The sequence below is a fragment of the Symphodus melops genome (assembly GCF_947650265.1).
Source record: "Symphodus melops genome assembly, chromosome: 13".
NCBI lineage: Eukaryota > Metazoa > Chordata > Actinopteri > Labriformes > Labridae > Symphodus > Symphodus melops.
The window spans coordinates 24,397,278-24,414,001 of NC_136703.1; the positions used below are offsets into that span (position 1 = coordinate 24,397,278).

The 16,724-nt window shown below is 41.1% G+C and overlaps 1 protein-coding gene across 1 annotated transcript; it reads left to right on the top strand.

Annotated features, from left to right (window-relative positions):
• Window positions 1-1,662: 1,662 nt before the first annotated feature.
• Window positions 1,663-16,441, top strand: ada (adenosine deaminase). The gene is made up of 11 exons (XM_079360210.1): window positions 1,663-1,784; window positions 5,202-5,263; window positions 5,418-5,540; window positions 7,179-7,322; window positions 7,423-7,538; window positions 7,750-7,874; window positions 11,165-11,236; window positions 12,297-12,398; window positions 13,311-13,378; window positions 13,481-13,610; window positions 14,714-16,441. Exons 1-11 carry the CDS (start codon window positions 1,740-1,742, stop codon window positions 14,816-14,818), a joined length of 1,092 nt encoding a protein of 363 aa, XP_079216336.1. The 5' UTR covers window positions 1,663-1,739; the 3' UTR covers window positions 14,819-16,441.
• Window positions 16,442-16,724: the final 283 nt, after the last annotated feature.

Genomic DNA, 16,724 nt, shown 5'->3' on the forward strand with positions numbered 1-16,724 from the left:
TATAACTCTGAAACATCTGGCCCGCCCACTGCTTTTTAAATGGTGCAGGTGTCCTATATGAGCTACGGCCACAAGGTGGCGCTGTCACACAGAAACAAAACCTCTGTAAAGGTTTTAACTTGAAGAGGTTTTCAAACTGAGGAAGATCAGGTCTTTCTCATTAGATTCCTTCATGCTGATGTTTCGTGCGCCCCTCCACCTCTCCATCACCGCCCTTCATCCCTCTTCATCTTCATCAGCAGATTCATCATCATCCATCTATTCTTCACCCATCAGGTCTCATCAAGCCATTAGGTTTACCACCACCACCAGGGCCTGGACTCCATGGAGAGATTAACTCTGCTGACGCTAGGTTTTTTTTTTTCTCCAAACACACACTAATAAATATAATTTTTTAAAGAGCTGCAGCTCATTCTGAGTCACAACACGGAAACTCCATGAAGACAAAAACAGACGTTAGAAACTTTCAGTTTCACAGTTGAAGATGAAACCTCCTCTCTGCTGCAGTTGGTTGGCAGCAGGAAAACCTCAACAGGAAACAGATACCAACGTGATAAACTATTTGCTGAAGTTAATGACAGACTATATGTATGTTTTTTATAACTGAACCTTTAGGCAACAATACATGTCTATATAGAAGAGATTTAAAGGTACTTTTAAGCATCTTTAAGTAAATGTAAAACGTTAACTCTAAAAGAGCGCAATCTGCTTCAGACTCAAACACTTAGAGGGAAAATCTCGTGTTCTCTTCTGTCAGCAAACAACAAATATATTTTAGAAGAAGAAGAAGAAGTGGTCAGTGTTAGTGATGCTGACTGTGCTGGTTTCAGGAGAAGTAACTGAAGGATTAAACTTTCAAAGCAAAAAAACTAAAAATTCAAGATGACATTTATTTCTCATAGTTCTCTTGTAAATCTGAAAAACACATAAAGGACAAAATGCTGTTCTCCCAGCCACCAAGCAGTGTGACAGACTGAAAAAACAAAAACTTACCATCCATATGTCGGAGTGCAGCGACCCTGGCTCTGCAGCACGTGCTTGTTGTAGCTGCAGGTAACGGACATGTTTAGGGTCAAAGGGTCAATAATTCTACAGTCTTACACTTACAAAATCAATCAGTCTATTGGGTAATACTTTTTATCATATGTTCACAGCCGTGGGTCAATCAAAAGTAATGCATCATTGTGTACAGACAATTATCAAAAAGTAACGTAAAGCCAAGAAGAGATGTTCAAGAAGTAAAATTAATGTTTCTGTTTAACTGTTCATCCTGGGTGAAAGGTTGAAACATCAGTAAAACATTCACGTATCCATTCAGAAGAAGATGTGTGTTTATAATACATGATGTTAAACCTTTAATTAAAAGTGTATCGTCTGGTTTTTTTTTCAAACACGTAGTAATAATGACCTCTCTTAAGCTCACATATGCAGAGATCGCTTCTGAACATCCTCCCTTCAATCAGCTTCATTCGGTAACGAGGTTTAACATCATTAATTAGCTCCACTGTAAAGCTCTCCTCACATGGCTGCAAAGCTGCTTAATCCCTCTACCTGCTCCAATCTCCTTTTTCACTGCACACCGACGCCTCTTTCCTCTGAGAGACCCCGTCTGTGTTGCACTGTGGCACTGTGCACCCAGTTATGTGTTCATGCCTCCTAGAACAAAAGGCGTGTCAGGGCTGTTTCATAAAGCGGTGAACGGATCCAGCTCTCCAGTGCTGAGCGCTCTGTGCAGCAACATGGCCGAACACTTCTCTGAACGAGTGGTCTTCAACATGCCCAAGGTATGTCTAACAGCGTTTTACTCTTACCACTAATTATTTTAAAGAAAAAAAAAATTACCTGTGTTAGAATAAAAGTAAGGTACTCCCTTTTTTTTTTTTACGCACGTCGATGTGTGCGTAAATACTGTCTTAATATCACAGGCAGGTGTTCCTAGAGGATGTGGGTCAGTGGTACAGACCATCGTCTCTCAAACTGAAACTGGAGGGATCGATCCCGAGCTGATCAGTCACATGTCGAAATGCAATCCATTTTCATCAACGTGAACGATATTGATTAATTTTAAACGCATTTCCACTATAGAAGGATAGTCACTTACTATAAGTGAGTATAGTTGTGACCAATAGTGACTAAAGCACCTCTTACCAAGAGAAAAACACCTGGTCAGGATGCACGATAGGCTATATGAGAATAAATAAATAAATAAATAAATAAATTTTCGCTTCGGTTGTGTCTGATTTTAAACATATTCGGCTCATTTCTCGACTTTATTCTGGCTTTTGTTGTCAGATTATTTCTACTTTTACGCATCCTTGTGTTGGGGAGAAATTCATTCTTCAACTCACGCACCTTGTCTTCCCCTCACTTCGATAGAACACGTTATTTCTGCACTTCTCTGCATGATATCTTTACGGATCGTACCGGTGCATGTGTTGCATAAGGAAGCCTTTAAAGTGAGATGCACCTGTCACTGTCATGTGTATGAATGTACTGTATACTGCTTCCCCGCCTGCCTGCCTGGTGCCCTTTGGAGTCTGAGCGCTGATAAGAGAACAGATGATGATGAGCTGTGTGTGTGAGTTTGTGTGTGTTGGTCAGACTCGGAGTCCCTGAATTGTAAAATGAGAGCTCTGGAGGAGTGTCGGCTGCTCCCTGATAATCTCATTAAATATTAATTTACATCAGTCGAGTCGATACCATGCAGGCTGGAGTGGGCTCAGGGCCAGTCGCTGCAACCTTCACCGGTTCATACATACTTGAAGAGCTGACTTTAACCACAGTGGATCAGCTACAACAGCTATCTTCAACATTTGTTTATTTTTATTTAGTTTCAAATGTGAGAAAAGAGAGAAATATGTTTGTTTTCAGCCCACGGTGAAAATCTATCAAAACGACCTGAGGTGATTTATCGTTTACAGGTGGATTAATTATGTAGATGGTTGGTGCAACACCATGCTTGTATTGTATGTCCATTATTATAAAACGTATAAATCCTTTGTCCAATCAGCTGTCCAAATTAAGTATTCAGTTTACAGTGATATATAAACAAAGACAATCAGCTAATCCTTGGGATAAAACAAACCTGTGAATGTTTGGTAAAGTATTTATTTAGCCGATTAACAACAAGAAGTTGTACAATAACGTCTTCTTGGATTGAAGCAGATTCTTACCAGAACTAAAGCTCCACATTGTAACAGAGGAATAGAGATTGTGTGTACTGAAAGAATCAGCAGGGGAATTCCTGAGCTGGTCGGATGGTTAACCATCTGTTTGCTGTAATAACAGAGTGAAAATATGAGGCCTCACAGATTTAGTTCATGCTGTAACCGTTTAGGTAGAAACATCAGAACATCGTCGACATACTGACAAACAATTGAGACTTTTATTGATCAGCAGTTAAAATGATGTGACATCTGTAATCATCTGTTCACAGGGTGGTGTTATATTCTGAGTTATGTGCATGTATGTTATTTGGTGGGACAGTAAGCGGTGCTGTGGAGAAAAAAAAAGGGGACAATAAAGTCAATTCATTCATTCGTTATTAATATATTTGATGAAAGGACGAATAAAAAAACAAACAAACACATTTTTAGTGTCGGTTGTTTTTTTTACTCTTGAAAGTTCAATCATTTGGATGATAAAAAAAGTTGTGGATTTATGCGAGCACTTCTCTGAACGAGTGGTCTTCAAGAGGTCATTTTTGGATTGATGAATGAATCATGAGAAACGTTTATTTATTGGCAGAATGTAGCTAAGATCCTGGCCTGTTTTAAAATACTGCTATGTTCCTGTTTATGAAGTTCTCCAGAGCAACAGCTGGATGAAGCTGCTCTTGTGTCAGGAGGCCACTTACCCGCTCTGTGTCTTAATGTGTTTGGATCCTACGGGAGTACGTTGGATATTTCATGTTTACTCCAGAGTTCAGCCAAAAGCCTCTGAAACTCTCTGAACTTTCCTTCCAGATGAATCATCCTTTAAAAAAAATGAAATGAAGCATTAAAAATAACTTCATTACCACTTTTAATAAAAGGTTTACAGCTTCATTCAGACTGTGCCAGTGGAGTTTTATCAACTTTGATTGATGATGTCCAAGAAATCCTGCTGCAGAATTTTCTATGAAATCTGATTGGCTGCCATGTTTTTCTTTTTTTTTTCCAACTGCATCAAATCAGAGCGAAACGCACAGAGAGGGAAACATGTTGTCTGTTGAATTGTTGCTGTAAAGCTGCAGCTTCGTGTTGTAGTCAAGACCACATCAGGACAGAGTGCTCCAAGGCAAGACCGGGACTATCCGGGTTCAAGACTGCGTTAAGGCCAAGACCAAGGCTGGGACAAGACCAGGACTATAAATATCACTGAAAAACCAGCATCTAGGGTTGCATCTGTGTGCAGCAGGTGTTTCCTTCGCTGTCACACCGGCCACGACCGGCAGGATAAAAACCTGTGTTCATTATGAGAGACGTGTTTTTCAGTAATGACAGGGACGATAGTCTTTCAGGGGAGACCTTGACCGGTCTGGTTATAAAATCCTGAGTCCGCGGTCTTAAGACCAAGACTCGTCTCAAAAGAGCTACAACACGAGCTCAAGATTATATCCATGACAGCGTCACAAGTCCTTGATGTTCTTCTCTTAAATGTCAGAATGAATCTAAAAAGGCAAATTGGCATGCAAACTGTCTCGCCAAACGCCAAAGTGCGCTGGTTAATCTAAAATGTTGGCCGAAGACTTTCGCTCCTCGGTTCAGAGATTAGCAGAAAAAAAAAGTGTCTCTTGTAGATCCCGTCACCCGTTAGCTTCATTTAGGGCCCATTTGTTCCTTCGACCATCCCTGTTGGATCATCTCAAAATGTAACGCTGACAGCTGAGCTTTCAGTCGCATCAATAGTTTCCGCCTGAGCTGTCGAACGAGGAGTCGTCATCTGTCAGAATAACTCCGAGCTCTCAGCCCGACGGAGAGGATCGACTCCTCCTCTGGCACTCGTGGTCTTTTCTCACCATTCACTGTGAGCTCATGTGCGAAGCATTCACCAAGAGCTGCAGCCAAAAACGTTGAACTTCTACACACTGAACTATACAGCTCCATCTATTTCTAAACTACCGGATATCTGACGTTCGTTTACAGTTTGGGAAAAATCCATCTTTCTGAAAAATAATCTGTTTCTTAAGTCTGACTTCTTATCCATCATGTCATCCTCAGATTGAGCTGCATGTGCATCTGGATGGAGCCATCCGAGTTCAGACGATTCTTGATGTTGCACAGTAAGTTACTCAACTTTCAATTTCATTTGCTGCCTTCTCTGAAAACACAGCAGTACTTTTTTTTTCATATCTGAGAGGCTTGATTTATTGATTTGGGTTCAGATGAAACAAAGTTCTCAAACGTTTATCTTTTCCTTTCTTTTCCCGCTTTCAGGAGGCGGGGCATCCGTCTTCCAGCAAACACCGTGGAGGAGATGACGAAGCGTATTATTGTGGAGACGCCGGGCACCCTCACAAGCTTCTTGGGGAAGTTTGCCGAGTACATGCATGTGATTGCGTAAGTGCTGACATGTCACTGTAGATGATTTAGTTTCATAATTACCTAAGTGTCCTTGCTGAGCAGGGGACGGAAAGAGCAAAGGTCAAGATTTCTGAGATTAAAGCTATACATATATCTATCGTGTGTCACAGGAAACCACTCGAGCATGAACGTTTTATGTGAATTGGAGGTGCGCCTGGGAGGGGTCTTTTTTTTTTTTTTTTTTAAAGTGTGACACATGTAAGCGGCTACAATAAACAGAAATTTCACAATGAGCTGAAATGGTCGTTCCTGTTGGGTTTAGCGGACGACTCCCAGACGCTCTTTTTATGGTTCGAACATGATGAATACACATTTTCAAAGTCTCGAGCTGTACGTCTGAACACAAAAGACCATTTTACCATTTGTCGAATTACATGTCGGATTCATATAAAACTTTAAATCTAGTCTCGGACTCTGCTTTTTTTAAACATTACGACATTGGATTGAATGGACAGACAGTCGTGAACTTTGCTTTACGTCTTCAGGAGTGCAGGGGTTAAAACGGGCTACCCTTATACCCTTATTTGTGTTTGTTTTTGGCAAGTTTCATGAGGGCATAAAGCTCCAGCAACACTTGAAGTTTGAAGATTTTAATAGACCGACAAGTCTGCATTAAGTTCTTCTCTGTGCTCTGACTGAGTCGAAGCTCGATTGGCTGACAGGCAGAAGGATTGGATGGACGTGTAAGTTGATCAAAACGCAGACTCGTACGAAGGTTTTCATAACAGAAATCCAAAAATGTTTTGAAGTTGTAAAACTGGAATGCATTCAACCAAAGTGGTTTAAAGGCTGTGACTCAACAGGATTGTGCAAGAGTCGAGATTACTGCCAAAACAGAAAGACATCAGCGGGAGTTCGTTTAGCCGAACTAAGAAGACAGCAAACCTTGAAAAAACTTGTTTTGCTGTCTTGTATTTAGTCTTTAGTGACTAGGCCAATATGAGACTGAATTCAGTCTTTCAGATACTTGACAGAGGCGAAACATGTTCAACAATGACGCTCTGTTGTGGCTGAATGGAGTCCTCTGTAAACGCCTGAGAGTAGCATCGATTCAACAACACAAGGGGAAGCTGCTGGCTGAGTTTGGTTCATGCAGAACTGTTGTTAAGCTCAGTTGCGATGTGTTTGTTGTTGTGTTTCCACGTTGCAGAACAACAGGCATTCAGAGCCGTGCTGTGAGCTGTCAGTGCGAGAGGAGATGCTGGAAGTGGTTGTTGTTGTTGTAAGTCGCATGACGCTGGACGTAACGTGTGCTGCTGGCTGTGAAGAAAAGTCAAAGTCAAAGCTGTGGCGCTCGAAAGTTCATCGTATAACTTCTCGAAACGTTAGAGACTGTATGAAAGTTTAAGGGTTGTGTGAAGAGGGATGAATCTATATTTAACTATTTAAAAAACGATTGGATATCGATATCGCTGGTTTTTTTTGTTTTTCAAATTAATTTAAAAAGCAGATAACTTTGTGTTTCATACCAACTTCCAAATAGTAAACACAATTATTCAGACTTTCAAAAAAGGGCGAAGCAGTTACCGATGTTTTTCGCTGCGTCACTGAGACGACAGATTATCGCAGCCAAAAGGAGCGATGTTATTCATTTTTCTTTTTTTTTCCCCCCAGAGGAGACAGGGAGGCCATAAAGAGGATAGCCTATGAGTTCGTCGAGGACAAAGCCAAGGAGGGAGTGATTTACGTCGAGGTGCGATACAGCCCGCACTTCCTGGCTAACTGTGAAGTGGATCCGCTGCCATGGGACCAGAAAGAGTACGTCTGTTTAAAAACAACAACAACAAAAAAAGCTGCAGCCCGAAAGAGGAACGATGTGACGTTTGCGTATTAAGTGTGTTTTTTCTTTCTAACTCAGAGGTGACCTGAGTCCAGACGAGGTGGTGCACCTGGTCAACGAGGGCCTCCGCGCGGGCGAGAGGGCCTTCAATATCAAAGCCAGGTCCATTCTATGCTGCATGCGCCACATGCCAAGTAATGAACTGTTCATGTCTGCTCAAACAACCTTGTGAGAAAAAGGTTCTTACTGTCCTCTGTCTGCTGTTTCAATAGTTTATATTTGATCATGAGCAGGTGATCCAGATACTACCCAGAGATAGATAACGCTGTCTTAACATCTACATGTGCACATCAACTTCAGGACTTTGTCTCAGTGTGCTAAAGTGTTTTTTTTTTCATTCTTCAGACTGGTCTATGGAAGTGGTGGAGCTGTGTAAGAAATATCACCATGAAGGAGTCGTCGCCATAGACCTGGCTGGTGATGAGTCACTCAACTGTGAAACCAACTCAGGACACAAGCATGCCTACGAGGTGAGGAGTCTTTCTTTGGGCACGGCGAAGATTCAAAAACAGAGCCTGACACATACCAGGCACACAGTCTGGGCAAGACCGGGCAGGACAAGACCAGACAGGACGTTTTAGGTGAGGCCGTGGAGGATGAGTGTGAGAGTACAGAGCACAGAATCTACCAGTAGATTTCACACAGACGCCTCAAAAAGTCGAACCAAAAACACGATCCGGAGAATATTGTCCTCCAAGCAGACGGCTCGGGTTCAAGTCGTTGATCTCTGTCTCTGATTTTCTTACTCTACATCATCCACTGTGCTCTCAAATGAAGATGTACAAGCCCCAAAATTATATCACAAAAAAAAACCCCCAGCAGGTTCCTTTGTTGTGAACAGTTTAGTTGAGCGGCGTTTAAAGCTGTCGTTGTCCCAGTAAGCATTCACCGAGGGAGGAACTGACAGAGGTCCGACTGCTCAACCGAAGGTGGTGATATGAACCCTTTCCGCTAACCCGGTTGATCTTGCTAACAAGTTAGCAAACGTCTAAGTGGCGTTTGTGTGTTGGACGGTGAAAACACGGACGACTTCACAGATCTGCACCTTTTGTAAAATGCTCTACGGTTTACTTTTGGTTCAAGCGTGACGCGCGCTATCGCTCTAAGTGACGACAACACGAGGTCAACCTGCAGCACGACGATTAATGGCGTTTAGCTTCTGGACACGTCAGAACACCTCGTCCTGTTTGGCACCGACTGAGGCGTTTATATGCGCGAGTTCAACGATGTCGATGTGCTAGTCAGATGAACAGGTTTGCATGCATTTTGAAAGTCCAGTTTGAGTTGGACTGATGGTTCTGACTCTCTTTAAGCTGCATGTAAACACACAAGTGTTGGAAGCTGACGAACGTGCCCTTATTCAGGAGGGAATCGAACCTTTATTTCCAGTCTTCATTTGAACGTTGAGAGAAATCTAAATTATTTTCTACAATGAAGTTGTTTGTGTTGCTCTTATTTCCAGCACGTGTTTTCCGTCTGTGAACGCAGCGTGACTCTTCCTGCAAAAAAGAGCGTTTTTAATGAACACGGGTCATCCTGCGGAGAGCTTGTTTTGCTGCTTCGACAGGAGTCCTTGAAAGTGTTTTTGTAAAATCCTTTGACTTGGTCGACCGTGCAGCTGTGGGAAAACTGCAGACGGAATAAAAACTGAAAGGAGTGCTTACCTCGGCACTAAAGTACAGTTAGCACTACTTTCTATTCATTTAGGTTATTGCGTCATTTGCAGGCAGTAAAACCTTCTTTATAAGTCCCAGAGTCCACCTCGTGCTCCCACCGCCGGCAGGAGGAGAGAAATATGACTGTGTTTGTCGCATCAGCAGATTTCAGGAATCTTATAAAGAATGTGGACTTGGGGTCGCCGGTGGCACAGTGGCAGTGCGCGCGATCCCATGTATTGAGGCTCAGTCCTCGCGAGCGGGCGGCCTGGGTTCGCGTCCGGCCTGTGTGCCTATTTCCCGCATGTCTCTCCCCGCTCTCTCTCCCCCTTTCCGACTCTATCCACTGTCCTCCCTCTCAAATAAAGGCAAAAAGGCCAAAAATAAAACTTAAAAAAAAAAAAAAAGAATGTGGACTTTACAGATAAGGGGGGGGCGGGGGGTTCAGTCATGGCAGCAGCTTTGTGTCTATGATCCAACTACAGGATGGACGACCAGAAGATCAGACCCTGCACTCCAAAAACACAAATCTTATAAAGTGTATTTGTCTAATTGCTTGACAAAAATATGCAATTACACTTAACACAAGAAACATTCAGCTGATAAATCCAGATTAAAAAAAAAACATGTTAAAGGAAGGATGTGACATTTCACACATAAATACAGTAAATCTTCTGTATTAGTAAAGTCAGCTCTATTGAACGCATGGGGTCAGAGGAGGGTCCGTAACATCTTGCTAACCTGCTGGTCTGACTGTTTGGACCGTCAACGTCTCGATGAAGGGAAACCTAATCCTCACAAAATCCAAATCGAGTTTTCAACCAGCATTTATTGATTATCTGAGAGAGTGATTCACTAAGTAATAAATCTCATCTGTCGGAGCGTAATGACTGTCAGGGATTAATCAGTTAATACACAACAGCGGGTCCACGGGTGTGGACCAAGTCTTATCTGAAATTAATGTCCTGCTGGGATAAGGGACGGGTGTGGTTGACCTCATGGAGACAATTCACAACAGATCAGGATAAATGTTTGTAATAAGAAAACACATAGAAGATCCATCTTTCTTTAAAAGGTTTGTTTGTGTTTCTCTCACTGGATCAACTCGACAGCTTGATGGTGAAAGTTTTAGTTAAGAGACAAGAAAAGCTGAAGCTGCGTTAAGTCAAGCCTGATCCAAAGGCATCTGGACTGGGTGATGATCTTGTTGACGTTTCACCTCCTCCGAGAGCCTCCTTCCGTTCTAAAACTGTCGAGTGGACGGAGTTAGAAATGTAGAGACCCGGCTGATTGAGGATGATATTAATCAGTGATTCATTAGCTGACCATAAATCCGACCGTGAACGCCCTCCGAAGCAATCACAGAGAAGTGATTTAATTTACTGCTCCATAATCATACTCCACTTTACAAACTTCCAGGGATCAGCGAGCTCTTAAAAAATCATTTCGGAAACATATTCAGTCACTTTTCATAATTTTACTGTCTATGGATTATTTTTAATCTGAGATGCTGTTGGGAGTTTCACCCAAAAATGGTTTGTCAAAATCTATTTTTGGGCTTTTGGGGCCTTTAGAGACTCTGTAGAGTCAACAGACTCGTAGCACCGCACTGTCACCAGGTTATCTTACGTCTTTACATTTCATTACTATTATTATATAACTACACAATTAGAAGAAATCCTGTCCAGCTGTTAATATCGTCAGTGCTTCAATAATTAACGAGGACCAGGACGCACAGAGCAGAGTCCACAGGAATATTAAAGGTTATCTTCATGGGCAAGGACATGGCTGCAAGATACACATGTGCAGATTAAGAAAGGCCCAGTCCGCCTGTCCAAGGTTAAGACTGCCAAAACAAAAATAGATGATATAACTGGTGGGACATTGTGTCTGTAATTCTGTTTTTCTGCCTCTGAGAAACTATGTTGGGTTACTGCAGTGTGGAAAAGTTAAGTTTTCCCTTCGAGTCAAAGCAGGCGTGTACAAAACATGTCGAAATGATAAATGTCGCCCCGTGACGTACTGCAGCATCCACAGATGTGAAATCCAGATGTTTAGCAGCGCTGTCTAATTATTATGTGTTCTTTGATCGATTGTGTCGACAGGAAGCAGTGCGCTGCGGCGTCCACAGGACGGTGCACGCAGGAGAGGTGGGCCCGCCGTCCGTGGTGAAGGAGGTGAGCTGCTCCTCCACAGCAACCTGAGACATTTCTAAACTGGGTGGTGGAGTCATATGAGAAGCTAATTATCTTCATTTAGCAGCTCGGTGAAACCGGCAACACCTAACGACACAATGAAGTCACACGCTAACAATAGAGAGGAGAAAAACAGGAATCAGGGGCAAGAAAAAGTCGTTGGACTAATTGAGGGAAGCCATGGGAAGTATGAAAGGTCAGACGTTCCTGTACGGTGCAGCGGTAAAGTAGCTTTGCTGCGTTTGAAGGGATCGTGAATGCACGCTGCTTCTGAAACATGAAGACTGACTCGTCCTCTGTAGATGGAACCTGATCACACTGAAAGGATGAGATCAGTCCATAACAGATGTAACACGACGACAGGGGCGTGTCCAGAGATCCAGATAGGAGGTCAGGGGTGGCATGGGCCTCACACCAAAGTGGAACCCCAAACTCCAAATCTATGATTGGCTATTTGCCTAATCAGAGGCAGGACTTAAGAACAAATCAACTATTCTGGCTGTTTGTTTAACAAGCTTATAGTAGAACTTTTTATAAATACATTATTTGCTTTTTCCATAAAAATTCCAACGAAAAACTCACCATCAGCTTTCTAAGTACTTAAAATCATAACTTTTCGCCTGGCATCTTTGTTTTTGAAAAATCAAGTTAAGACGATTTATGTTTGTAACGTATAATTAGTAAAAAAAAAAAAAAAGATAATAAGCCACCCCAGCTAAAACAGTGTGGACTTCCAAGACGAAAAATCTTTGCTTCTACTTGAGCAAACGTTGACGTCTGTAACTGAGCATACTGAGTTTGTATGTGTATCTGCTCATACTGGGATTATTTTTCACTCTGTAAAACTTGAGCATGTCTCACTGTTGGATATCTGTCATAACAAGCGGCCGCTCTCTGAGGGAACAACATCTCTCAAAGTGACAGCGCAGAAATGTCACAACTGTTGGGAGTGTGCTTCTGGAAAAAACTGCCAGTTCCTGCTGACATGTGCAAACACAAGATTTATTTTACTGGTTCATGACCTCTGTCTGATTAATCTAAGGCTGTGGAAGTTCTGAAAGCTGAACGGGTTGGACACGGCTACAGAACCCTGGAAGACCAGGAGCTGTACCAAAAACTGCTGGATCAGAACATGCACTTTGAGGTAATTAAAACTGTCTATAATTAAAAGCATTTCAGTCAAAAGCCACATAACCAAGAATGTGCTTTGTAGGTTTAAAATGGATTCAAGTTATTTTGGTTTTAAAAAAAAAGTCAAATTCATCATTTTTATTCAGCTTGAAGTCTTCATGCTTTTAAAGTGGAAAAAAAGACAATTTATTTCTGGCATATGGGGCGCAAATGTTCTTGTGGTTATGTCACATCCCATGTCTGAAAGGCATCGTCCTCCATGTGGGCAGCTTGGGTTCCTGCATCCCACTTTCCACTGTCCGTCTCCCAGATTTCTGACTCTACCCATTGTCCTACTTAAAGGGATACTTCACACATTTACATGAAGCTGTGTATCATTAATGGTCAAGAATCCAGCCCTCATTTTGCCCTGAGACGAGAAAAATGTGTTTTTCTTTGTTTGAAAGTTTTCTTCATGTGATGCAAAAAGCGTCACATTGCATCACATGAAGAAAACTTCCAGGCAAAGAAAAATATATTTTTCTCGTCTCAGGGCAAAATGAGGGCTGGATTCACGACCATTCAACACTACTACCATGTACCATCTACTATTAACTTTATATAAACTTTTTTTCAGCTTTTTTGAATTCATTGGACAGAGAGACAGAAAATGTTGGGTGGAGAGAGTTAGGGAAGAAAGAACCAAGGTTGGAATTGAACCCATTGCTGCTGCAATGACAACTGAAGCGTCCGTACAAATGAAGTGGAAATCTTTTAAAACAAGCTCTACATGATTACATTAAGAATTAGTATTATTGCAGTACCTACATTATAACAGTTATAAGGTGAAATACTGACCCCTAGTGGAGCCTTAAATATCACAACTTCAAGTTGTTCTCTGCAGCAGGCAGGATTCTCAGTGCTTCCTGTTCTCTCCTGATTACAGGTGTGTCCTATTTCCAGTAAGCTGACCGGCGCCTGCTGCCCAGACTTCACCAAGCATCCTGTCATAAGGTGAGCGGTGTTTATTTCACATGATAGTGGTGTAATTTAGAGCAGATTTGTGGCACTAATAGCGGCCATTTCTGTCTGAATGTCATCATTTTCCTAATGCAGGTTCAGGAAGGACAAAGCGAACTACTCTCTCAATACAGACGACCCTCTGATCTTCAACTCCACCCTGCACCTCGACTACAGCACGGCGCATGAACACATGGGATTTACTGAGGAGGAATTCAAACGACTGGTGAGATCAAAAGCATGAATAACAATCACAGCGATTCACAGTATGAAGGCCTTTGGACATCTGGTTTGAAATAATAACACGGGCAATGTGTTCTCAGCTGCTTGTTAAATAAGAATATGAGGGCACATGAGTGCATGTTGTGCTGCACAATGAGAGGCCTCGGATCCTTTTAATTAACTGCAGGTCTTCATTTTTTTTTCGGCAATGTGTCACAAACAGGGACCATGAGGTCTACATCTGTGTTGTAATCTAATTACATTAAGTTTGACAGTTTGAAAAATGTTCTGGTTTGTTTTCTTTCCAATAATAGTTGGCGCTAAAGCCAACTGCACATTAAGTGAGAGGGAAAAAGAGACTAATAGTTATAGTCTCTTTTTTCATAGCAAAGGAAAAAGTATGCGTTAAAGAAGCAACATGAAACACTGACACCGAGCGTTTAAAATGGGTTCTGCAGTCCAAATTCAAAACATTTGAGAGAGCTGTCTCCTCTCACTTCTTGACCTATAGAGTCAATGTGCAGGCAGGAATAGGTCGTGGACATGGAAGCTTCAGTGTTTAGCCAACTCTGCATCGGCCTTTTGCTTTCTGACCTCTCTCTCCGTTTTTTCAAAATCATCTCTTTTGAAAACATCAGCTCTTTAGGTCGGTTAGAATCAGTTTTATCTGAACCAATTGGTTGGCGGTTTGCCTGCCAATAGAAGGGCGTCCAAAACAGCCGTCTGGGGTACGCCGTAAAACACGTCTACTTCTCTGGTCAAAACAAAAACAGACCAGTCAGGACCAGAATCTAAACTTCGAAGGGCACATACTAGCTGCTGCGTTGTTGACATCGAGGCAAACACTTTAATAATTTCACCATAATTAACACTTTTTAAATATGTTTAGAGTCTCAATTACTACTGCATCTTTTACACGAAGATCCTTTGATCCCATGGTTTGCCATGTTGAATAACTTCAAAGCTCAATTTTGACTTTCTTGAGTGCTTTTTAACCGTTAGACTTGTTGACTTAAGCTACTGATTGATTCATAAGCATCCCTTCAAAATTAAACTCTTGAAGTTGTACTGAAATGAAGAAATTAATTGACTTCTTGTGTCTTACAGAACATCTGTTCTGCAAAGTCGAGCTTCCTGCCTGAACTTGAGAAAGATGAGATCCTCCACAAACTGTACAAGGCTTATGGGATGATTCAAAGCACTGCCTTTTAACACATGGAGGAGGACGAGATCTGACCAGGGACAAACACTCTACAAACCTCAACACCTGACCTGAGGGAATGTATTTTAACTCAACTCTGACCGGACGGAAAGCCTATTGAAAGATATATCGAATTTTCAGTATTCCTTCACAGTATTTAGACATTTTAAAGTTGACAGTCCAGATCCAGGAGACGTCATGTTGACCTGCAAGGTGCATACAAAAAGGCATACTAGTGTTTTGTGTTAATCCAGTATATAGTACAGTAGATTTTTTTTTCATCTGACGGCTACTGATTGTCAAAATGACATGGGAAAGCCGGTTGTGTTTCAAAGGCAAAACCCAAAACATATATGATAATCCTTTAGCTACAGTCAGACAACAATTTATGTTTGTATTCAGCAATTTTAAAGTCGAAGGGATCTTACATAAAAAGAACATTCTTAGTGAAACTAATATTAGCAAAGCATTACATTCCTACTCAGCATTTTTGCTAGCTAAGACACTAAATCTAGCAATTAAATAAATTCAAATAAAAATAACAATTTTAGCTAAGAAGCTAAATATAAGCAAACTTTACATTAGCTAATAAAAAAATAAAAAAATCCTGATACACCAGAATGCTGGTGTTTATAATCAGTAAATGTCCCAAAACATTTTGTTAGCTAAGAGCTAAAGCTTACATTATGATTAAGAAGTAGATTCCTAGCCAACATTATGCTAGCTAAGAAGTCCTTATTGACATTATGTTAGCAAGAAAGCTTAAAATATTGTAGTCTTTTTTATAAATTATATATATTATATATTTCACAAATCTTCAGCCACTTTCTGGCTAACTGTTATGGTAGCTAGCAAGTGGTTGGATGCTAATGTTAGCGGTTGTCTACAGCTAATGGAGATTATATTTTCAAACATATTAATTTTTTAACAGATTTTTTATTGGTTCCTCAGTTGCAGATATACTTTAACACAGTATGCCTGAATGAAAAAGATATTCAGTCTTATTCATTCAGGGAACGTAACAGACTGTAAGGAACCGCTTGATTCACTTTATTGGGATATGCTAAGAAAACAGGCGCTATGAGATGAAGGTAAAAGTACATTATTGTATCTAATGAGAAGCTCTGGATACTCCTTTTTGTTTACATCCTGTTTGTCATTAAGATAATCAGGGATATGTTTAACGCACAATTACTCACCCACTGTGTCAGCCTGTAAAGAAGGAAAAAGGATTATTTGTTTACAATCATATCTTATCACAGTGCTGTCCTTAAAATCATTGGTAAACAGAAAGCCGTGCAGGAATAACACGGGAACATGGTTGACCAAAAATGTCTTTTCAGGTTGAAATAACTGCACATGAATCTGGAAGAAAAGCTGCATACCTAAAGTGTTATCTTACTTTTGAACACTAGGTGGCATACTGCTGTCATCTAAATGAGCAAATGGAGTTTTGCACATCAATCAGTTCTTTTGTGCATTTATTTTGAATGTTTTTTTTTCTTCATTTGACTTAAGTTAAAAGCACTTCCATTTATAGCACAATCATAAAAAAACAACTTACAGCTATAATGAAGGTAATGATGCACGTCTACCTTTTCTTTATTCAGGTAATAAACAGTCATTTATTTTCATTTTTACAGACCTTTTCTCGTACATACTATTAAAAAAACTCACGTTCATAAATAGCTGAAATCCCAGCTTCACGGTTAATCTGCTCTGTCCTCCTCTGTTTCTTTAAAATGGGATCAATGTGTGAGCACTGGGGGCCTTGCTAGGTGGAAATATAAACAGCAGCTTCCTGTGCTTGCAACGATAATGTACACAAAAGCTGCATTCAATCATATTTATGGCTCTGGAAGCACTCTGCGCTGAACTCATTAATCCTGGTTGGCTGGGACTCACCTCAACACGCTG